We start from the raw sequence: 24894 nt of genomic DNA on the forward strand, positions 1-24894 counted from the left end.
CAGAGAGGAAAGGGAACCTTGACAACTGCAGGCACGAGTCAGAATGAAGAAAATAACTCCAGAAATAGATCCCACTCAAAAATGCCAAGGAAATGGATGCAGCCTTTAACTAAAAGCTCAGTGTGAGCACGCACATAGTACTTGCCTGTGAACAAGGCAGGGAACAAATTTTGTAAGAGAAATGAAAATCACCTTGTTTCTCATTGGTTAGGTAGCATAATACATTAATGCCAGACAACGAGAGACTTGAGCCTTCTATTTTGACTTGTATGAACAAAAGCTGCAGGCTTTTGACCTTTAGTAAATAAGACTTACATGTATGCCTGGATAAATCTGGTGACCTATGAAGATCTACAGTAATGGGGGTTTTTTTGAGGAACTTGTTTTCTATGAAAAAGCTGTACAATTTCATGTACAATCATGAAAACAAAAAAAATTGGAAAGGTCCTCCATAGGATTTTTCTCACTCGCTGCTCCGCTAATAATGTTGTTATTTGCCAGACACTGCCCACTTGGAAAGAAGTGGGCAGTGTCTGGCAAATAATAACATTATTACACAGACACTTTCCACTTGGAAAGAAGGCTGAAGGGTAAATATATGAGGAAAAGCGCCTTTGCTGGCAAGAGCACTGAACTATTTTAGACTGTAGCTCTCAGGTTTCTGATACATGTTGTTAAATCTACCCATGGACCAACAAACTCCAGAATTTTACATTCCTCTTCCTTTGCATCTAATGTAAAACTTCAGGAGCATATCCAAACACCGGAGAGATGGCAAGGTTGCACCACAACAAAAATACTGCAGTCCTGCCTTCCTGAGTGCTCACAAACAATTTTGGTCTTAGTCTGCGTAACCTCTCTACCAGAGCCAGGTGTTGCATTGTTTTCCCCCCATCACGGCAAACAACTGCAGTTCTTCCTGTGCATTACCCAGTACAGCTATTAATTACATGATATAAGTTAACCGGTCAATCCATCTGCCAGTCCTAGATATCCTCTTCTCACTTTTACTGTTCACCCACCTGTTGTCACCTCTGCAGACTCACAAATACGTATATAAGGAAGCAAAGCTGAGAATTCCTGGCAATGCAGCATCATTCCTACACTGCACTTTGCATCTTACTGAATACTCCCACCCACAGTACTTCGTCTCCGGTTGGGAGTTACCTTTGTTGCCACATGGATGTTGGATCCTTTCTCCAAAAGCAAGGTCACCATGTCAGTGTGACCTTCTTGGGAGGCCAAATGAAGCGGGGTGACTCCCTGTTTGGTCAAAATGTTGGTCTCAGCCCCATAGTTCAATAGAGTGGTAGCTATCTGCATCTGATTTTTCTTGGCAGCAATATGCAGAGGGGTGTATCCATTCTAACACCAGTCAGGAAACAAAATGAGAATAAAGTTAACACAACAAGCCATATAAGCCGAAGAAGTCAGACACCATAAAACAGTATTATGTTACCCCTTATTATTAGAGACGAGAGTTCATTAAATTTTCAAGGCCAGACATGTCCCACATGGCCCTGCTGTTGTGTTGCTTCGTCCATCTGTTATTTTCCCCATCTAAACTAGAACAAAGCCAGCCCTCGCTAGGGTGGGCAGGACTTCAGCTGATACCTTCAAATTATCCCGACTTTGACACCTACATTTTGAATAACCTATGTTGTAAATATTCACTTTTGACTGATGAGTGACATTCTCCGTGATGAGCGATGGGTGCACACTCTTCATTGCGTTATGCTTTTTCGGAGTGTGTGGGTAGAGGTGTGTTTGCATATGGAATTTTCATACATGTGTCAGTCACGGCACTGGCTGGAAACAGCAACAGGGAGGAATGTTTTTCTCATCAAATTAACCATTTAAGCAAAGGAGAATAGCACTGATGGTGCTTTCTGGCAATAAGACAACTTCCCACCTCTAATTGCTTTACAACGCACTGTGGGGGAAAATGCTGGGTTACAGCAGACAGTCCCTCTGGAGGTGTTCAGTTGGTCGGTCCGTGTTTTTTTTTTTTAAATGGAGCTTTACCAAACTATCCTACTGCAACCGTAGCTTTTGCTGCTCTCCATGCACCGCAGTGGAAACAACAGCTCTGATACAATCGCTTAACAGACGGGCCATGTTTTTTGGCAGCACATACAACAGCAGCCTCACATGGGGCAGAATGTTCTGACACCAGTACCAATTTGCTTGTTACTTTCCCCTTTTAGTAGCCTTTGCTAACACAGTGATATCGTGACACCGTTGCTGACCCTGGAATGAATTCTCTGTATGCGTGGTCGGAATATACACATCATTTCTAATATTACACAATACTACAGTGACTTCCAGCTATGACTAAAGCTCACAAACATAAAAATGGGCTGAGAAACGTACATATAGATGTACACATACATATATACAGAATCGCAGAATTGTATAGGTTGGAAAAGACCTTTAAGATCATCGAGTCCAACTGTAAACCTACACTACCAAGACCACCACTACACCGTGTCCCTAAGCACCTCATCCAAACGTCTTTGAAATACCTCCAGGGATGGCGACTCAACCACTTCCCTGGGCAGCCTGTTCCAGTGCTTGACAACCCTTTCAGTGAAGTAAAACTTCCTAATATCCAGTCTAAATCCAGTCTATACGTACACATGCATATTTCTTCTTTTTCAACAAAGGTCTGAGAGAGCCGTGCACTACCTTAGGTAGGGGGTCATCCAGCCAGGGCCAACTTCCCGCTGTATGAACCTCACACAGCTCAGCGACTCACCTAGTCACACTGCGGCCACCTCCGAGGCCCCCGCAACCCCTCCAGGCGGCCCTTTCCAGTGTCCGACCGCCCACACCCCGGGGATTATTTTATTTCTTTATCTCGAACGGCCAATTCCCCACACCGCAGCGCCTGCCAGTCGCCCCGAGCCACCTCAGGCAGGCCCAGCACGGCGGCGAGCCCGCAGCCGGCTGGGGAAGGCGGAGGCCGGGCCGCCCTCCCGGCAGGGCCGCTGAGGCGGGCGGCGGCCCGGGGCGGGCGGCGGGAGCGCTCACCTTGGCGGTCGCGTGGGGCGAGGCGCCCTTCTCCAGCAGCAACAGCGCCACCTTCTGGTTGTCGTAATGCGCCGCCACGTGGAGGGGGGTGAGGCCGTTCTGTAAGGGCGGTTACGGCGTTAGGCTGCGCGCGCGGCCGCGGGACGGAGCCGTTAGTGCGTGAGGTAACGGGCGCCGGCGGGGCGGGACGGGACGGAGCGAGGGGCGGAGGGCAAGGCCACAGCAGGCGGCCGGCCGTTAGTGAGGGAGAAGCGGCGGAGGATGGTGAATCTGGGCGGCCTGGCTGCTCGCAGCCGCAGGCCCGCTTTCTGTCTCCCCAGAGCCCACGGTAAGCGGTTCCCACAGCGTGGGGGGAGAACGGGCCTTGGACCCCTGTTTATCCATGAGGACTCTGACAGGTTGGACAGCTTAATGGAACCGGTGCTTCCTGAGCCACGGAAACATAGCTGTCCTCAGAGCTGCCTGCAGCACGCCCTCCTGCCAGAGACCCAAACCAGACACGCTTGGGAGCGCGGTGTCCACAGCTAGCGCGTGTAACCATCTCTTGGGGGAACGCGACCCTAACAAAGCTGAAGCCACCATGTGAAAGCAGCTGCAGCCTTCTTTCATGTGCGTGTTTCACACTGTTCTTTCCTAAGGAAGAATCCAAAACGCTGCTGACTTTTTTTTTTTTTTTTTCTTTCTCGTCAGTACCTTGCCAGCTGAATCGGGAGAGGCACGACGCTGCAGCAGGAGTTTTGCCACTTCCAGGCTCCCATATTTGGCCGCCACATGCAAAGGTGTGAATCCCTTCTGAAAAATTCCAGGAGATAAAAAGCAGATGTTTGCGTTAAAGGTCATGCTGACATCTCTCTTTTAAGAACTACGTATTAAACACTTACTCTTCAACCTATATTCTAGCTCGCAGAATCAACAGCTGTACCTAGAAAGAGCATCATCTCTTGAAAGCACTTTGAGAAGCCTGAAATACAAGAAAATACTTTCCCTTTTATTATTCTTTCCTATGTACGTGCTGTCAGGCTGGCAGACATTTTATCTGATACAGACTCTGCTAGCAACATACACTCTGTGTGTGGGCAATGAAGGCACGTGTTCAAATTTCTACTCCAAACCAGCTGCACTTTTTAGTTTTATGATGACAGCTTTAGAAATATTTCCTGTATCAATTTTTGCCAGTAACAACGAAACACCAACTAAATTCAGTGAGAAAAGCTCCAAACTTCATATTCCTCCTTTAGAGTTTGTTAAGAATGATTTATATTTGGACTCATGTATCTGTACAGTCACAAAGTTCTGCTACAGCCTCTGAACTGCAGCTAAAAAAAAAAAAATCATGCCTGACTCGGTGGCAGTGCTTTTGGAAACACATTGTGGCAAGACTAAAAATCTTGTCTCTTAAAAAGAGTCCTTGTCTATTTGTTTTAATAATGCTTGTCAGTACAGCATAGGTGTAAGGTCTATGTCAAACTAATATGCTCTTTGCCTCTTCTTTTAATTTAAAAAAATGTGTTGATAAGAAAAACTCACGGATGCAAGACAGTAGGTGGCAGACTGCACCACTGCCCTGGCAGTAATTCCAGGGAGCTACAATGACCTATTTGCCTGTCACATGAGTGATGTATAATGTTTATGATCATAATCATCTTGTTCCATTAATCCCACCTCAAAAAGAGTTTACATCAGGGCATCTCAAACATTTCCAGTTCATGAATCACAGGTTTGTAGAGAGATTATCTAGTGGACTACATCTTCTCCTATTCAAAATTCTAGAATGTTCCTGCAGAACTAAAGCAATTGCCATAAAGCAATATGGGAAATTAGGAAAGTACTTGGTGTATTTTTAGCCGTTTTAATGTGATTTAACAGCTGGATAAAAGGAGAACAGGAAGCATTCCTAGTAATCTGTGGATCATAATTTGAAAATTGCTGGTTTAGTCTTCTAAACCCTGGAAGACACCCCATTGTCCAAAAATATGTTTTAAGCTCCAGCTGTAAAATCAGGGGTACTTTTTCAAGACCTAAAATGATAGTGAGAATTAAGTGATTCTCACTTAATCGCATGCGATACATTTGGAAAAGATATCTTGGCATATAATTCTATTCACAGCCATCTCTTTTCTTACGTGTTTATCACTCTGTTAGGAATCTACTGGTAAACATTTTTGGCTAACAAAGCAATAATGATTCTGCAGACTATTTCTTTTATAACCCCAGACAAAATGGCCTATTGTGTCATATGACACCTCATTTATAGAACCACTGAAAATAGATGCAGCATTAGATGTGACTGGACATATGCTGACTCGTATGTTTTAGGAACATTCCTTTCAGCTAGCACAGACCAGAATTATTTTACTATTTAAATAAACAAGGTACTGAAGAATAAGCAGGCCTGTTCATAAAGAAAGCAGTGGCGTCATCCCCTTTTCTTTTTTGAGAATGTTGGCCAAAAAGGCCCTACCCATAACACAATGGGAAAGAGAGAAACAAGGACTTCGTGTGCATTTTAAACCTGTTGGAACTGTGTATTTATCATGATCTGCATTTGGCTCCAGTGGGAACCAAACTCCCAACTTTAGATGACAGCAAAATATGTCAAAATTTGACTAATTTCTGACACGTTACTTCAGTCTATTAGATCGCTGTTGATTAAGTAAGAACAAAACAAGAGACCCAAACTAGTTCAATTTCTCAGTGTGAAACCATTCTTCACAGAACAGGCATGCGCTGGCATGCAGTGCTCGTGCTACTGGAATACAGAGATAAAGCATTTTGTCTTACTTTGGTGGACATGGAGTGCGAGGCACCTGCCTCTAGGAGAACTGATGCGACATCAACTTGTCCCTCTCTGGCAGAGATGTGCAGTGGGGTGTACCCATTAGTTGTTGCAGCATCAGGGTGGGCCATGTGCTGTAGCAGCAGTTGGACGATCTCAGTTTTCCCCAAGCGAGAAGCAATGTGCAGTGGAGTCTGTTCTTCCTACAACTCAAATCGAGTAGATAATTAGCGCAGGTAGAACCACCCTGAACACCATATTCTGGTTGAGCCCAACAGATCTATCTATGCATTTGTCTTGCAAAAAATCATAGGAAATAATAGTACAAAAAAAGGCAGTAACAGAGGGCTCACGGGTTAATTTTTGTGACGAGCTTCAGCAACGTCTTATTAGAACAGAAAACTATGAAGAAAAACATTGTTTTTTCCTTTTATCAAGCAGATAGCGCACATCACTGTGAGCATCCCTTGCTCCCCTTTGTGTTCTCAATTTGACAGCTGTAGCTTGCTCTACAAACAGTCCCCTTGGTTTCAAAGTCTGGCACTAACTGCTATCAGAACCTCCGATGTTTGGTTTTAGGATGTGGCTGTGCACCTTCTTGCTCAGACAGAATAGCTGTTGCTGGTCTGAGTCAGGCATGTTGTACTGGGCCTAGCCAGGATGGAGTTAATTTTCATCACAGCGGCCCGTATGGTGCTCTGGTTTAGATTTCTGACCGAGGCAGCGTTGATAACACACCAGTGTTCTAGCTATTGCTGAACAGTGCTTACACAGCACCAGGGCTTTCTGTGTTTCTCCCTCTGTCCCCCCAGGGAACAGGCTGGGGGTGGGCAAGAGGTTGGGAGGGGACACAGCCAGGACAGCTGGCCCGAACTGACCGCAGAGATAATCCATAACATCATGCTCAGCAATAAAACTAGGGGCTGAGTTTTTCCAAAGGAGCCGTTGCTCGGAGACTGGCTGGGCATCGGTCTGCCTGTGGGAGGTGGTGAGTGACTGCAGTCACATCACTTGTGGCGGGGGGGTGTGTATGTGTGTGTGTTGGTTTTGTGGGGTTTTCTTCTTCCTCCTTCACCTATTACACTGTCTTTATCTCAACCCAAGAGATTTTCTCGCTTTCGCCCTTCCAGTTCTCTCCCCCATCCTGCTGCAGGCGCAGTAAGCGATCGACTGAGTGGGGCTGAGCTGCCGGCTGGGGTCAGCCCACCACACACATTCTCTTTGGAAGATCTATGCATAAATAGGTTACTGTTTTCAGAACTGTTTCCAGGTGTGCTTCATATTGAATCAACAGATCAAATAAAAATGAAATTGCTCCTCCCTAGCTCCTCTGCTTCAGCTATGTTCTTGAGTAAGAGAAAGCAAAAAAAAATTGTAAGCAGAACACCTACCCTGGCTCGGGCATCAACCAGGGCCCCATTTCTCAGGAGGCAGCGAACTACTTCCACCTGCCCGGCACGTGCCGCCATGTGCAACGCAGTTTCTCCACGCTGCAGAAAAGCAAAAGCATTTCAGCATCTAAACCTCTGTGAAGAAACAGAGCTCCGACAGTGTAAGTTCCACCCACGTGAAGTCGTGCGGAGACCCGCCTTTCCGCTAGCTGAGAATCTGGCTTCAGACCCAGTAACAGGCAGTTCAGAAGGGTGCGTGCATACGTTTTGCTGGGCCTGGGTATGCTTTGGTTTGCAAACTCGGTGATCCCAGACAAACGTAATCTCACTACAGAGGGTCAGTATGAAAATCCTGGCTTACAGAAAATTCTGCCATATAGACTCCCCTGGTCACATATGTTCCTCAGCTTTCTACATAACAGTGCATCGGCTTGTGTGCCGCACAGGAGATAAGAGTATATTGAGCCTGTCTCTCTCAAGGGATTGCGAGGCACATGAGCCTCAAGATGGAAGGGGATATTTTTCCAGATGGTCTCTTCCTGCACACTGTGTGGAGCTGGCAGCATTAAAAGGCCTTGCAGTGGCTGTGCACAACTGAGCCAGCATATGAAATGTGTAAAATCTGTGCTCAGCAGCGTGGCTTTGTCTGCAGGCTATGGAATGAATCTTGTTTCAAGCCTTTTGTAGCCTACGGAATTTGAAGGAGAATATGAAATTTTGGAAAGCTGACTGGAGTGATGTGGAATTTCGGATCAGGACAATGAAGTACAGATGACACATCCAAAGCGTTTACCTTTTGCATAGGTTTGCAAAGGAACACTGAAAGCGAGTATTCCTTGACGATGGCGTTTCTAGCTTAATTTTGCACTGTCCAACACTCTTGGAGTGCACTGTCCTAAAGTGGACTAAAACGGTCCCTGTGCAGCTCGTTGGTATCTGGTACCTTAGGTACTGGGCCACTTCTGCAACCAGGAGCTCTGTATTTATCTGTTATGTTATGACAACACAGCAGGACTGATCACTTCTTTGTGTTAATTGCTCCTTCTCCTTACTCTAGCACTGGAGTATGTTCTGTTGTAAGGCTTTTACCCCCACGACTATCAAGTTAAACTGCAAATGCCAAAAGGAGCGCTCTGGTCAAGATCTTTTGCATCAGAATCAGGAATCATGTCTTTTTGTCCTTCATCTACACGTAGGAAAAGAAGCAGCCTGAGCTTGCCTGCTATTATGAACTTCTAATTAAAGCAAACCCTCTTCACCAGGAGTTGATTTATCTTGTCATTTTAAAATTAGGATTGTATTACCAGCTATGACTAGTAAGTAGGCAACAAACAAAATCCCACAGCTCTAGCTACAAATCTTAATAGAGAATTTAATATAAACTTTACTACCTGAAGAATGAGCTGTTTAAAATGTGAATAAGGTTTACATTTCACACACTCTAAAGATCAAATTTCTATAAAGACCCTTTTGTACTTGAATTAGCAAAGCAATTTAGCTTTTGGAAACAGTTAGTAATTCAATGGGGAACTTCAGCTTACCAAGTAAAAGCCAAGACACCTGTGTAGCATAAATTGTAAAGTGTTAAACTTTGCACACAAATGTCCGGTAACACAATACTTTTAATTTATTTAATTCCACAATAAGTTCTTGTTGGCTTTCATATAATCAATAAAGTTTTTATATAAAGATTGCTTCTATAAAAAAAGTACGAAAGCAGTAAGAGACTTTGTTAAGAAAAGTCTGTTCTACCGATTCAAGCAAACAACTCTGTGTGCTCAACATTTTTACTCAGTTCCACATAAGATTTTTCTAACTGAGAAAAAACTGATGAGTCCCATGTACCTGGATTACTAAGGTTTTGTTGTTGTTTTGTTGTTGGGAACACTTATCTATAACACTATTTACAGGTAAAAAGCTGCTTTCAAAGTGCAGGTGGTCATAAGTTGAATATTTGTTTATACTGACAAATTCAGACAGTAAGATATCTATGAAATACAGCTCAGAAAACGATCATGTTCTTTTTATTGTAATTCTTCATGGTAACTAGGCTATTGGTATACAAACACTGATTTCTATGGTAAGTCAAGTTCTGCATTTTGTGTTACCTCCCAAAGGTCACATTTTCTAGATTTAAGCATGTTCTTTTGGATTTTCAGTTCTTGGAGTTTCCTGCGTAAGAGGAACATCTTGAGTTTAACACTTTTACTTTTTGTTTAATTGTTAGGTTTAAGCATTTTATACCCTTTCACTGATACAAATGACACAATTTCGTGGCAGCCAGTGAAGCTATGCAAGCAGAAATTAGAGCCATTTGGACTTAAATTTCATCCTTCAGAACGGAAACACAGTCCTCCCTGTGACTTGGCTCATCATCAGTTTTGGATGTATTTGGTGAGCTTTGTCTGTTTCTAAGGGAAACTTTACCTACTCAAGCATTGTGGAAGAATACATGAAACCACAGATGGCTTATAACGCATATACAATCACCATTTTCCCCTCTTCACTAAAGGTGCTAGAATAATTTGTCCTAAAATGCGATAAAGTCATAAGGTATCATTAAAATGTGACCTTTGGTTGAGCTACGTGGTAGGCCAGACCCTTTTCGGAGGGGGTATTGCACAGATGATTCGAGTCAAAGCCATACTCACAATGTTAGTGACATCGGGAGAGGCTCCGTTCTGCAGCAGAAGGAGGACTATGTTCAAGTGGCCCATAAATGCAGCCACGTGTATTGGTGTGAGGCCCGACTGCGAAACAAAGCAAGAGCAGTTTTACTCCTCTGCACGGGCGTAGGGAAGGGGCTTCTTCGTTTACATAAAACATAAGTGACAGTGAGGCATGATAGGAGAGAGAAAAAAGGAAGCAAAAAGGGAGAGAGAGAAGGAATGTTTCTTCAGGACATGAAACATTTTTCTACCTCTGTTATAGCCTGGATTGAAGCCCCATATTTCACCAGGAGTTCCATGACTTTGATGCGATTTTTCTTGCAGGCAATGTGCAGTGGAGTAAAACCATTCTGTGCAAAAGACAGTCATGTTAGTTAAAAACATGCAGCTACACTTTCCACACAGCTCCATGCTGGCACACTGGGAGCACAAGTGTTAGAGTACCAGAAGCAATTGTTCTTTAAGCACAACAGGTTATGAATTACAGACATCTCCCAGTAGTCCGAGGCAGAACAAAGCAGTGCTGCTGCTTTCTTCTCAGGCAGCGGAGAGAAACTGAACGTCCACCTCCAAGAACCAAATACAGACATGCCCGTTCTAACTTTCAAGTGTATGCATGCGCGCATGTATGTATGTGGTTCCGAAGGCTGCACACATATATATGTACGGATGACTTAAAGTGGTTCCCAAGATTGCCTAACACAAGGAAAATACAGCGATCACTTTGAAATCAGTTGGTGTCTTTTGAAACGTATAAAGCATATTCTGTACCTCTCTAGGAAAAGCACAGAGTACTTCTTCCAGATTCCACCTTATTTTATTTGCCTCTTTAGAATATCTTGTAATCTAAGCATCTTGTGTATTTATTTTTATATTTATGCACCAATCTACTGTATACTGTATTCATGCTTGTGTGTGTGTGTGCATTCTATGAGGTACCTTAAATAATCACTACTTCAGCCATGGTTTCACGATAGAAAGTGTTCACTCTAAGTATCTGTGGCCCCCCTTCCTTTATTCCTGCCCTGCTGAGTCATAAAGCATTGTAAGCAAGGTATCTGGACTAAAATTAAATGGGGCAGGGACAGGAATGAAAGGGGGGTGGGGAAGGCAACATCTTAAATCAAGATTGCAACCTAACATTTTGTATGTGAGACAATAGTTTTTGTGTTGTGCTTACCATCAGCACATACTCATTTCTTTGGAAATGCTTATTCAGTGAGATTGGGGCCCAAATCAAAGCAATGTCTTCATCCTCTATACTGTAATATATGCTTTGACTTCAAGCTTTTTTTAGGTACTATTATAGCTAATGCAGGTTAAGTGTGTGCCTAAAGCTAAGCAAACACATTATTCACCGTATGTGAACATTTTAGTGAAAAGCACAGGTAACATTTTTAGGTAATGTTGAAAAATTGCTGTATTTTCTAATGAAAAGGATCAGTATTGCTAAACAATCAACTAGCAGTAAACAGAACTTATCAGTGAAATCTTAGCTCATGGGAAGAGGCATGTGACAGATTATTCTACAGTCAGCTTCTGTTAAGGGAAATGTTAATTACTAGTTGATTTGAAGGTGCTTTAAAGTACAAATTGAAAAAGCTAAGAACTCATATAGTGCTTGTATCCCCAAATCATTTTGCAAACATTAATAATGATTTCTTTTTAATCTAGCTGAAAATGAATTATTTGTAAAATGTATTCCATCACAGGACTCAGCTGAATATTATTACTACTATTAGCCTTCTCCAATTTCTAAAGAAGGAATCAAAACCATTAGATGCTTTACCTCCCGCACAGCATCTCTCGATATATTTCATAGGCAGTTTTACTGTTTCAGAAGTTTCCATATTTTCACTTAATTTTACCGCCTGAGTTGATTTAATTTTGCTGCTTCTATTTAAGTGAGGAACAGTTTGATGGGGGAGAGGAGAAGGCAGAAAAACGTATCACTAACAGAAATTACAAGCATCATTTAATATATTAAATACTATAAACACGCCAGAGGCGGCAAGTCCCTGATGGGAGAGGAAACCAGAGAGAGGAAAAAAAACAGTCTGGAGGGAAGAGAGCAGAGAGGCAGCGGCCTGAGGGTGTTCTCCTTTCATTTCAGATGTGTCTCTGGGAGGGAGGGAGGGAGGGAGAAGGAGGAACAGAAGGTGTATTTCTGGTCATGGAAGGAAAGAAAGAAGATGTGGGGGCTAGCATATAATGTGTATGTGTGGGTAGCTGAGGAAAGTACAGCTAAAGATAATCAGAAGACTGGCAAGAAAAACAAGAAAGGATGAAAACAACATCGAAAAAGATCAACCAAGTGGACATGATACCGAGAAAGGCAAAACAAGAAAAGCGTAAGAAGAGGAAGCAAGAGGGGTTACGGGATTTGTGGGTATAGAGAGGCCAAGAAAAATGAGAGGGCAGAAGAAAATTGCGTCAATAAAGAGTCAGTTCCAAGGAAGTAAGGGATAGGGGCAGCCTTCACGGAAAAACACAGGGTCATACTGAAGGCAAGAAGCTGGGGAAGACATCAGAGTGGCCTGCGGTGGAAGTTCTGCAGAGGCACCGAATACAGCAGGCAATGGCAGACTTCTTGCCTTGCAGAAGTATCGCAAGTGTTCACAGTCTCTTTCTTTCCCCCACCGAGTGTAATATATTGGTATTTTAACTTTCATCCAGCTAACAGTTCATGGGGATGCTTCCTGTTAGAGAAAATTGGAATCTTGTCTGGGTTTGGATAGATTCAAGACTCTTGAAAGCTTTGTATGTTCCCAAAGCCAAATGTGATGTTTTTCTCTCAGTTAGGGGATAATGGTCTGCTCAGTGAGTGAAAGGAATCATACCTGTTTTCCTGTAAGCATCAGAAGAACTGTTTTTTTGAAAAGCAAGAAAAGTGGCACCTAATAGAGGGGCATGTCATAATTTGATAAATGCAGAAATATTAGCTTTTTAATATATTTTCTCCATGCCAATTAACTTACTGATTCAGTTGAAAGCTTAGAAGTTATTTGTGTATCATATCACATAGTACGGAAAACTGAACTATTAATTCAGTAAAATACCAATGCATAAGTTCGCATCAGCTAGAAATGGCTCTGATTTTAGGAACGCTGTAGAGCTTCCAGACCTGATACTACAGCCACTTGCCATGGCACGTGGTCCATGACTAGGCCTAATAATACGAGATACCGTACTGGTAACCAGCAGGTGTGACAACCCCTGTTGTTACTGCAACTATTTAAGGCGGTTGGAGTTTGTTGACAAGAGTTTTCACTTAGCTTTACTGGTAAGAGCTACTCATCTGCCCTGGATAGCTTTGTTACACGACACAGGTGGGGCAGGTTTACCAGGGCACGAGCATTGGGATTTGCTCTCTTGTCCAGAAGGAGTTTGGTGACACGATAGTGGCCGCAGTGTGCGGCCACATGGAGGGCGGTCAGGTAATCCAGCGTGACATCGTCCACGGGAGCTTTGTGCTGCAGTAGGTGTTTGACGCATTCCACGTGGTCCCCCTGGGCCGCCATGTGAAGCGGAGAGAGTCCATTCTGTGGCAAAAGAAAACAGAACAGTAACTTCTAGTAACTCGCACTTAGATCGTGGCACGTATTAGAAGGATGCGATCGTGAGTTTGCAGAGTACCCCCATCACTGAAACAGAGCCGCATCTGAGCTACGGACTGGAAGAAAAACTGAAAAAAGCTACAGCCACCCCTCCCCTTCCAGCAAATACAGGCAAATTTAGAGGAACGTCATATAACAAACTAAAATCAGAAGTTAATCAAAGCAAAAGAATCTAAGGGTCTTGCCTCATGATTTAATAAAACATATCTTGACCTTAAAAGACAGTTCTGGGGATACTCATAACACTAAGACATGGGTTATATGTTAATTAGAGGAAAAGCACCTATTTACCCATCATCGTATTTATTAAGGAACCTGTATTTTTTTTTTTTTAAGTATTCAATGGAAAAATAAATTATATTGGCAAACCTGGCTCCTGAGCTTCTGGGAAATGATACTTTCAACCACCATCATGGTCGGACCTTTTGTTCAAACCAGAACACTTGAAGGGCAGTGGAAGCAGGAGTTTTATAGCCCTGTCTGGCTTTAATAGATCTTTTTGTAAATATTGAAGTCCATGGAAGATCAACAATTAAGAGGAAAGAGAATTGTTGCTATTAATATGTATAACAAGTTGTTTTCAGAAAAAATTAGTTTTACTGTTTACATATTTGTCTGTCTCCAGTTTGGAACCACCTGTTTCAATTGGAAGTTAGAAGAGGAATGCTTTTAAATTGAATTTCATTTTATATGCAGTAAGGTACTTAAAAAGCACTGCGTGTTCAAAGATAGACTACAACATATAGACTGGAACAGGTAACTGATTTGGTGTGGTCACACTGACTGTTTGTCACCTGGAAGGAGGGAATTGCTCACTGGACAGTTCTGCTCTGCTCAATCCCCCACACCCTGGGGACGTCTAGATGCTGCCACAGCAACGTTGATATTTTGTCCTGATGGGCAACATCTGCCTTTGAATGGCAACATCTGGGAATCCCGCCTGAAGTGCGCACAATATATGTGGCAGGGTTTGTTCTTCTGAGCCTCTCTACCTCTTAGTGAAGTGAGGGTGTTGCCATGTGAGGTTCACCTAGCCACCTTCTCCCACCGAAGGAATCGGTGAAACTAGAAGGATTCTTTTCCCTACAATTCCCATCTCCCTGTGGATCCCTCCTGCATAAACAATGACCTGGTCCACTTGGTGCTATCAAGGATGCGCAGCCTGAGCACATCCTTATTTGATGTAGCTGATGCGCTTGCAACCCAGTGATAAAACCTCCTGAAGACTATCAAGAGAAAATCTTGAGTCTCCAATAAGGATAACTATGGGTGAGAATACACCGATTGCCCTTGTTCCGAGCCATGTTTGAGGGAGTGGGGCCCAGTAAACAGTGCAATGGGCTGAAACTGGTATTTAAATTGTCCCTCCTGATCTTCCAGGGGACCTCAAGCATATCATTGCAATACGCTGTTCCACTGTTTTCCAACTAATGATACCAGCTACCTTTGTCAGGCACTCTGAAATTTACTGATGTGAAGTGCTGCTCAGTGGGGTTTGCTATTATACTGCAAGTATCTTTCTCTCATTAGTTTGACCAAAGGGACAGCACTTGTAGGAAATGCATTAATCTTAGATGTGCGCTTTTCAGAAATCAGTAAGAACACACTGAAATAATTTCACAAGTCTGAAATAGTCCATGAAAACAATTAGGAGAAGCTGCAAGTCACAGGTCTTAGCTTATATGAAGGATCAGAAAATATATACCAGGACTCATCTCAGGAGTGACTGACCCAGCTTTCCCATCTCTGTGTCCTACGGTATTAGCAAGCAACAAAAGTGAAGTGCTTGCAGTAGCACTGTATATCATGTGTTTAGTCTGATATTATAGAGGGGCAAAGAAGTGTATACTGTTTCATATATTTGGAAAGGATAGTCCCTAATTATGTAAGAAAACCTTATTTTGGATCACTCTACCCATTAACACGTTTCCTTTGGGAGAACAGAAATGTTCCTGTCTTCTTCCTTGTCCTTTCAGTGACAGTGAAAATTCTGTGGAAAGTTACATAGAGCTGTTAACATATTCGAATAAGACACACACCTTGGTCCGTGCAAGCAGTGGGGCACCTCGTTCCAGGAGCAGCTCCACAACTTGGTCATGTCCACTTCTTGCAGCACAGTGGAGGGGGGTGAGTCCATCCTTCAAGTAAAAGGAGGGAAAACAAATGAGCACATCCCCAACTGTCCGTCCCGGCACTCTGAGGAACACCCTTCCAGGAATGCAGCCCCACAAGCATGTGAAAAAGCTCCTTTTTTTTGACTCCTCACTGAAGCTGGCTCTACGACATGAACTTTCATCCCTATTCTTCCTCGCACCAGTAAAGGACACTCGAAGGTTACCATTTCAGAGAGGAAGCCCACTGTGTGTTGAAATCTCTTCTCAAAGAGGATAATGTGAGCATGCATTGCCTCCTGCCCTCCTTCTCTGCACAGCTTTGAGATTGTATTGCCTCTCCCTGGATAACGTGTGCTGGGCCAAGGATGCTCCATTCATCTACCCTTGTCCTTTGGATTGCTTTTGATGCAGGGATGAAACAAGAAATGTTCATACTAGAAAATTTACTCTAGAATTTATTTGGGTTTTTTTTTTTTTTTTAAACAGGCAGCAGAAGAAGATTTTAAAACAGAGAAAAAGAGAAAGAGACACACAAACAGAACAAAACCTTTCATTTTTGAGATTAAGTGGTGAACAAAGAGCTAACAATTCTTTGCTAAAAGTGCTGTGAGACCACCAACTCTGCAATATTTTCTCTGCTGCAGAATGCCACCCTATACCAAAAGACTTGCTCAGGCTACTCAGTAATGATCACAGCAGTGGCAGCAAAAGATGTGTCAATGAAACATTTAGATAGGAGAATGCATTCCAGGTAATGCTGCTACAGTTTGGACTTTATGCACAAAAATACAGGGAATACGAGGCAAGAACAATGGTTGCAAAAGAATGTTAGTGCTGAATGACAGAAAAAAGAAAATGCATAAGAGAGAGAAACCCAAGCTTTCACCTCATTAGACCTCGATATTGTTCAAAAGCATGCACTCAGAGAAGTCACCAATACTCATTCAACAGAGATAGGTTTGTAAGGGTGAAATGGTAATAGTTTTTAATCACAAGAAAAACCTTCTCCCTTTGAGACACACTGCTCATCTTAGATGAGGTAGATGCTATTATTTTAGGGTGCTGTCTGAAGAATCCAGTAACAGCATGATTAAAAGATTAGTATACTGGTCTGAGACAGATCTATTACTTAGAGGTTAAAAAAGTACCAAAACGCAAGAACATGGCCTTAAGTATGAGTTAGTGACCCTGCTTCATACACAGATACGCTGTTTGCCTTGCTGGAGTTTGGAGGGAGTCTGCATCGCTATGTTTTTTACTTCTACTACTACTATTTTCAAATTAAAAGTAGCTCTAGACTGCGCAGTGCCATTGCAATTGCAACATCATTGTGGCTATGCAAACATAGCCCTGTAATACTCTACAAAAGGTAGTTCCAAGAAGTAGATCCTCCCTCATCCTCGGTTTCGGAAGCACAGAGCACCTTTCTGAGTTAGCAGTGCAACAAAGCTCTGCTGCAGGGAGGAACTGAAGGCTGCAGGGAGGAATTTTTCTCCCTTACTTATCTACCGTTTCCAGACATTTTTCAGAAACATGTGAAGGGGTTAGGTGTGCCTTGACGCTCACTATCTCAGGGGCAGAGGCATCACTAAATCCATGGAAGCTTTGCAATGAAATTCAACAGATGCAAGATCAAACCTGCAAACAGAATTCAAGGCTGTTCAGCACCTGGCAGATTGGGTCAATCTAAAAGAATTGGGTGTAACGAGCTTATCTGGTTTTTTTTTTTTTTCTGCGCTGAAACTTCAGAGTCCCCTAAATCAAGTCTTTATATGCCCAACTGAGGTATATTTTCATCTTTCTGCCAGAGAGATGAAAGAGAGAACACGTAATTCCTATTAGCATTACTAAGGTGAGAATATATCCCAAATGTATTTCTAGGAAAGGTATTTATTTGGTATTTCTTTCCAGTTTCTGGCCTTCTGCGCTCTACATTTTTAATCAATGTGGGAGGTTCACTTTCCCTATCTGCATAGTGACTTTGATGTTATTCTGTTTAATAGAACAGCAAAAGAAAGGTAGAATTGTGTGAACCCCTGAAAAAACAGGACAAATCCCCAGAGGGAGAAAAAAGAAGAAAAATACAAGCTATGAAACACATCAACTCCACAAGAAAGTCTAGCTAAAACAAGAATAAGAACTAAATCATTAAAAAGCATGATTTCTCCTCTGTTCTTATCTATAATTCCCTCTAAAAGTAGAGATAAAAATTTGCTACCTATCCTATTCTATCCTGTCATAGCTTTTATAAATGCATCATCATCATTTACTACTATCTGTGCACTTTCCAGTAGGGGAATAAAGCAATATGCTTTGCAGCCTTCCCATATAACCCTCTTCTCTTCCCTCTTTCTGCCCTGGGGAAAACAGCATGTATATTTTAAAATTATTGCATATTTAGTACTTTAGATTCTGGTTTTGCTTTTATGTTTTCTTCAAAGATGAGGGAAATTGCAAAGAGAGAGCTGTTGTAGTGGAAGAATTAGTACATAATCCAATGAGGACAAACTGACATTAGTCAACATCAAGAGACACGCTGGTGTACCAAATTAGGCCTCTTCTGCACCATTATCTATTTGCAGTGAACCTCAGTGCTCTGAAATCTATTGCAGGAGTTTGCCTAGGTACCTTTTTAATCATTCCATTGCCAATCGGTACACCATGTAAACTGAAGAACACATGCTGACCAAAATATCAAACACATCATTTGACAGGACATACAACACTGGGTCGAAGAGGCACAGACTTTGAAGCACAGATAATGGATATGCCCTAAACACAAAGGCTGCCATGCCAGGAGACAAGAAATTCAGCAGTTTTATATTTTAAGGAGTCCAATATTTATCTCCTCATCCCAAATAGTACATAATGGAGAGTTAAATGTTTTCATCTTCCAAGTGACATCCTGCACCTGGTCTTCTGTTGTTCCCCTACGTGGAACTCTCCTAGCTCATGCTTTGCAATGTAACCGACAGCTGGGTCACTGTTAGAAATGACACTACAATCCTCTCTGTATGTATGGAAGCCAGGCAATTCCATCACTCCTAATTCCCTCTTAAATGGCTCTCAAAATAGAAGGTAAATTTTTGCCTTTTTTTCTTGAAAGTCAATCACTGGTCATTTTTTAACCTGCAAAATTAATTCTGAATTCTCTGCATGACTCCTAACTGCCAGGCTCAGGAAGATAAATTATTGGGTCATTTCACAGTGATTAAAATGCTTTACTTCAGCTTTCCAGAGAGACTGAGATAAAAAGAAGCTGTGCTTACGAGAGATTCTTAATGGCAAATGATATGGGCAGCACCTTTACAGAAGGACAGGAGCGCACGTTCAGTGCTCATTCGAACGAAGACTGATGACAGCACATGAACATCAAAGGCCAAATTATCAAAGAATTCTTCTAAACTGCAGCTGCACATTCTCATTTTTATACGGGTGAAGTAAAATTTTAGCATTCTGTATGTCAGACGTGCAAAATTGTCTGAATTTTCTCGACAAATAAAGGCCTTTTCATTTGTTCATTTTTCATTACTACTAAACCTCATCGCTTTAAAAATGAACAAGGCAAGTCTCCCTCTTGCTCTAAGCTCTCAGAGTCTTGGCATAATTAAACACGCTCTAAAGTATTCCTCCAGGTCTGCCATTCAAAGTCCAAATTTTAAAAAGGCAGCAAAAAATGTACCATGCATTCCCTTGAGTAGTAAGATATTAACTTAAATAATTCTAAGTAACAGTCACTATCTGTATAGCTTGCTTAGATAATCTGTACAACGTCCCTTCCCGCTCCCTTGTAAACATTGTATGAGTCCACTAAATTTTTTATATCAAGTATCTGCATTGTGATTAGATATTTATGATCTGGCATTGCTTTAGGAATGGCAAGAACTGCCAATGAATTATTAGTGCTCTGTGCATGTGTGAAGACTAGGAGAAAATGTCACAGCAGCATTACTGCAGGAAAAAATCGCTGTAAACATAGTGTGGTGCCAAGACAGGGTTAGGATCCTGCTACAATGGCTTTATGGTAGGAAACCCACTACCACGTGAAAATAGCAGAGAGCCATGCCTGTCTTGTCAGGATGCATATATACAAAAGGAGACATTATTACAAATAATTCTCAGTAGGTTCCCAGAATGAGTGCTAAGGGGTGTCTGAAGCACACTCACCACAAAAAACCCAACCTAACCCCCAAAAAATCCGAGTTCCACCCCCCACAGCTTCCTTCCTTTTCTTTTCCCATTGGTATTGTACATCTCTGTGACCGACCGTCTACTTCTTTCAGCTCCAGCTGAGCCTCCTTTCTTTTCCGTGGCCCTTCTCCAACCCAAATGGCATACCAGACCTTCTCCCCACCATTATCACGTCTACTCCCCTCTCCAGCTCCAGCTGCCACGCTCCAGGCACACAACATGTTTACTCTCCCACACAATAAGCTTTCCATTCCAAGACTAGATGCTCTGTTTCATTCCAGGGATTTTTTTCAACTGTAAATATTCTGGACAAGAGCCTGCAAGAGGAGTCTAAAGAAAACTCCCAGAGCAAGAAAAATTTCATTTCGATGTTGGCAAGATTCAATAGAATGAACACAAAATGTGTGGCAACTTCAGCGTCTGAGACAGGTGAACGTGTTCCTCCCCCTCTTCTAAGCGTGTTTGCATAGTCCCACAAAAATGGAAATACCCAGAAGGTGACAAAAGCCTGTGACTAACACTGTATTTTAAAAGTAAAAAAAAGCATAAAAAAAATAAAAAAGCCTCACATTCTTGTTCTTTTTTTTCCTATACAATTTATACAGAGAGATGATAAAAATAGAGATATTACAAACACTGCATTCATAAAGAATACTCCTAAACCCCTTTATAGTCTGTAACATTTCAATATCCCGCACATCCTTACTGTTACTATTCCATTATATCAGAATGTATTTTTTTAATAGAAATAGATATATTTTGGCCATGCTGAATTGCTCTGCTTTTAAATGCTTAAAATAACCCTCCCTGCAATAATCCTTACTATGTTTCAGGCAGGCTGTAAATGCTTTCCTTCTCTCAACGTGAGAATTGATAGTTGTCACGTGACCCCATGACATCAATTTAATCGTAAATTGAACTTTCCACCATCTTTTAGAGAACAAGTTTCTGCATGCTGATTCCTAGCCACGGTCTGCACAATTGCTTCTGAAACCCAACTCCACTGGTCTACCGCCGGAAGTTGTACAGGTCAGAAGTTTAGCTAAAATCTAAAATTTTAAACAAACATGTCATTGAAGTTCTTATTCAGGGAAACTTGTGGAGAATACAGGTTTGACTAAGATTTTAAATATGAAATGTTTTAGCATAAGAAATTTTACCCGTTAATTACTTAGCAAACAAAACTCCAGATAAGGCTTGTATGTAAATAGAAGTAGCACAAACGTAGATACAACAGGCAGTACTAATAAAAGTATCCTATTAATATCATTGGGAATGGAGTTTACATTTTTGCTTTAGATACAATATAAAAGAGAAATTAAATTGCACATTTTACAAACTTATTTAGTAGTTAGTTGAGAAAAATGGTAAAACTTGCCCAAAAAATTTAACTAAAATTTTATTTTAAAATATATAAAGGTAGCAAGCAGATTTACTGGCAATTCTACATCTTTATACTCCAGTGAGAAACACCATAAAATTTCAGCAAATATATTATGAAATGTATAGAAAATAAAAATATGCAATTCCTGCAGTAAGCAGGTCTTTCCTCTGACATGCAACATTAACTATGAAACAGTAGGACACATGCATAATTTACTCCCTTTGAAGAACGTACATTTTAATTTATTTTTTTTAAACAATACAGGGGCTCCTAATGGATCATTCCAATACAACATTTTCAAACATACAAAGATTTAACAGATTAACTCTGCAAAACTCAAGTACTGAGGCTCATCTAAAATCTGTCACAATAAGTTTTTGCATCTTAATTTATGCATCATCAGATGTCATGTAATGAAGCAAGTTAAAAATAAACTGAATGAAAGCAATGAGTACTTTTTTTAACCAAAGAGCTTATTTTGATGTGGTATGGAGACCAAGAATAAAAGCCCAAGCTATCCGGCAATGAAATATCCTAGTACGTTTAATTCCACTGTTTTTCAGTGAATCTGACCTACTGGAAGAATGCAGGTGTTCCTCAGAAGAAATGAAAAGGCGAGTATGGAAAGGCAAGCATGTTAGTACCGAGGTGGGGGAGGCGGAAGTCTGTCCTTCAAAGTACAAAACACACGTATGCATGGCATGCAACACACAACCTACCTCTTCAATACCCTACATACTCACGGCCATAGCAAAGCACACAAGGCATGCGGACAAAGCAAAGGGAAAAGAAAAAGACACCGAGACGATATAAACAGCTGGCATGAAGACAAGATCACGCCACAGAGACACTGACAGCAAAACCGAAGCTCTGGAATCTTCCCCACTGCGAAGTACACGCAGCCAACCACCACCGTGTGCCTTTGAGCAGGGAGAAGGCAGAAGATGAAAGCAAGAGGAAGCTGCTGAGCCTGTGCAAACTGGGATGTGTGTGCTTTAGGATACCTTTACGGGTTTTCACTGATATCTTTGTGCTGACAGTTTTTGAGCTAATGTAGCAGCTGACAAAGGGCAGGAAGCCCAGACAATGAGAAGACTCTAAAATTAGGACCTTCCACCTACGTTGGGCAAAGTCCTGTTCTTCCAGTTTCATTCACAACTGCACATCAATCTTTGCAGGTGAGCGGGGAAGGGAATACACCTTGACCTTTTAAAATCTAGGACGTCCTTCACAATAATCTGTGCCAAATTGTCTAAAACAAGTATCTAAATACTGAACAGGAACTAGGCGAATTCAATACCATCATTCCACAGGCCAGATGGACCATTTCTGTATGACTTATCTGCAGTGTACCATTACCATTTCATGCCTCTTTCCCATGAGATTTTAGGCACTTATTGTGGAAATTTTAACCAGGGATTATTTACTGCACGCCTTCATGAGAGGCAGCATTTTCCATCATCAGTAGGTTTTTTTTAAAAAAAAAAAAAAAAAAAAGAGCAAGAAACATAATTTCATAAAAAATCAGAAATCAAAATCATAATCACATATAGAGTTACACGATAATCACGATTGTCTTCCTAGCTTATGAAGCAACAAACGGTTGATGTAATTAATAGCAAAGTAACTGCAGAGGCTGAATCATCCACAAGGGTAGTTGACCACAATATCCTCTACCTTCCTACCTTATGAAACAAAAACTCTTATGTCCAGCTCTAAACTCTGTGTTCTAAAACACCCTCTATTACTTGGAGATATAATTTTGCAGATCAGTGCTTAAAAACCAGCAGCTTGCAAGAACGAGTGCTGATCAGTTCGCATAAATGACCACATTTTCCTAGGTGACTCCAAAATCCCATTTGAAATAATGAACCTTGCCCATACAAATTGACGGGTTTTTCTTTTGTCCTGAATAACTGCAAAATCACCCGTAAATAAAGAGCACAATATTGATGTGGCGTTTCAACAGGACGACTGGGAGGAGGAAGCCAGTGAGAGTCACCTAATTCTCTGTGGTTAGTCTGGGGAAGTGGCTGCTGGCACAGAGTAGGTTACGTGTTCCCAGTATTGACTCTTCAGGAAAAAGGGACTGCCAGCCCACTACAGCAGTTTGCATCAGGCATACTATGACTGGCCAGACATTTAGGAGGCAGGGGACTGAAAGGCTTAGCCGAGTCCAGACCCTCCACCTCCCATTGCTGTGCAGCAGGCACGTTCTTGTGTCACGTGAAGCTGGACCAACTAACAGGCTTGTTTCCGCAAAAAGATCTGTCATCAGCTGTTTCTTGTATGATGTAGGTAGATTATACAGGAGACTAAAGGAAATAGTATTTCTGCCTCCTACTATCGCCAATACTTGTCATTCTTTAGCCTGATACCCTAGAAAACAGTCTACATAAAACAAGTAACAATCTGAAAACTAAAGGTAGGATTCTGAATTTAAAAAAAAAAAAAAAGGTACAAAAATGTTTCTTTATAAATAATTTTTGGAGTCACAATTTAAATTTGGTCCAAGTTTCAAATAGAGTACACTTGTGAGGAGGCAATGGTTAACATTTTTGGAGCTGTGTTCAGCAGAATTTTTTTTTTTTTTTTTTTTGGAGTCATTTATAACACCCACCCGCATCTAATGTCTCACTTTAAGAACAGAGCACAAGACACAATTACTGAAGCTGAATTCCTAGCTATGAATCTTGGTGTTCCCAGTCTCTGGCTTAAAAAACAAACAAACAAACAAACAAACAACAAAACCAAAACCAAGCAAGCAAAAAATCCCAATCCATTCCCAAAAAGGGACAACATCATATTCAGGGAATAGAAAGACTCACCCTGGTTTTGGCATCGATCTGCCCTCCGCGATCCAACAAGAGCTTCACCATGTTTGTGTTTCCCCTTTTGGAAGCCACATGCAGTGGGGTGATTCCATTCTACACCATGAAAAGAACAAACAATGAGCATGATGGATTTGAAGGTGTATAATGGTGGTGAATTTGTGTTCGGATCACAAAAAATGAGACCGTCACATCGTAGAGAATAAACAAAAACGTACTTGAGCATCAGAGCTAGGCACACACCATATAAGCTAGAGTTAGTAATTCCTTTCTAAGCAAAAACCTTTATTCATTGTTTGGGGTTTTTTAATAAATGAAGCAGCGCATCTGCCAAAGCAGCAAACATCACAGTCCCAGAGTCAGACAAATAAACAAACATATATCAGAGCCCCAATGAGTCAATATTCACAAAACACTGATGCATTTAAATCATTGCAACATACACAGAGGGCACAAAGGCGTGACTCCTACACAAAGGAACCTTCTTAGTGTAATGCTAATAGCGTGAAGGAGTAGGTCCTGTTTAGGCTGAAAGTCCTTGCAAACGCTTTGGGCGAGGAAAGAGGTAATCTTAGCAGCTATTCCAGATTGGCAACAGGAGGAAGTCAGTCTGAAAGGCAGAACCCTGAAGTAATTCAGAGTGCGTCTGGCAAAATTAAACAGACAACTTGTGATCCGGTAGCTATGTTGAGGTACGGATTGCCAGAGGTTTTCACGGCACCAGATGCCGCGCTTCAAACCACGTAACGTACAACAGCAAAGAGACCCTATTATGTAGCTCTGCAGTTGTTTACCATAGAAGAGTAGTCATAATTAACTAGTACTTTTATTGTTGCATTTATAGAATGGCAATAGACCTTACTTTACTTTTTCAAAATATGTTTATAT

At 41.7% G+C, this 24894-nt stretch overlaps 1 protein-coding gene across 9 annotated transcripts in view; it reads right to left on the reverse strand.

Moving 5' to 3' along the window:
• Positions 1-24894, reverse strand: part of ANK2 (ankyrin 2) — a 203607-nt gene that overhangs the window by 97567 nt on the left and 81146 nt on the right. For 6 of the 9 annotated variants that reach the window (XM_075501226.1, XM_075501223.1, XM_075501218.1 and 3 more), the window contains 10 exons: positions 24004-24102; positions 15526-15624; positions 13214-13411; positions 10121-10219; positions 9852-9950; positions 7201-7299; positions 5815-6012; positions 3727-3825; positions 3034-3132; positions 1168-1365 (listed from right to left, as the gene is read on the reverse strand). In XM_075501226.1, the coding sequence (XP_075357341.1) occupies positions 1168-1365; positions 3034-3132; positions 3727-3825; positions 5815-6012; positions 7201-7299; positions 9852-9950; positions 10121-10219; positions 13214-13411; positions 15526-15624; positions 24004-24102 (1287 nt within the window). The remainder of the gene's footprint in view (positions 1-1167; positions 1366-3033; positions 3133-3726; positions 3826-5814; positions 6013-7200; positions 7300-9851; positions 9951-10120; positions 10220-13213; positions 13412-15525; positions 15625-24003; positions 24103-24894) is intronic. The other 3 variants (XM_075501225.1, XM_075501222.1, XM_075501224.1) reach the window with 1 other exon arrangement.

This window comes from Mycteria americana, chromosome 4 (genome assembly GCF_035582795.1).
Source record: "Mycteria americana isolate JAX WOST 10 ecotype Jacksonville Zoo and Gardens chromosome 4, USCA_MyAme_1.0, whole genome shotgun sequence".
Classification (NCBI taxonomy): Eukaryota; Metazoa; Chordata; class Aves; order Ciconiiformes; family Ciconiidae; genus Mycteria; species Mycteria americana.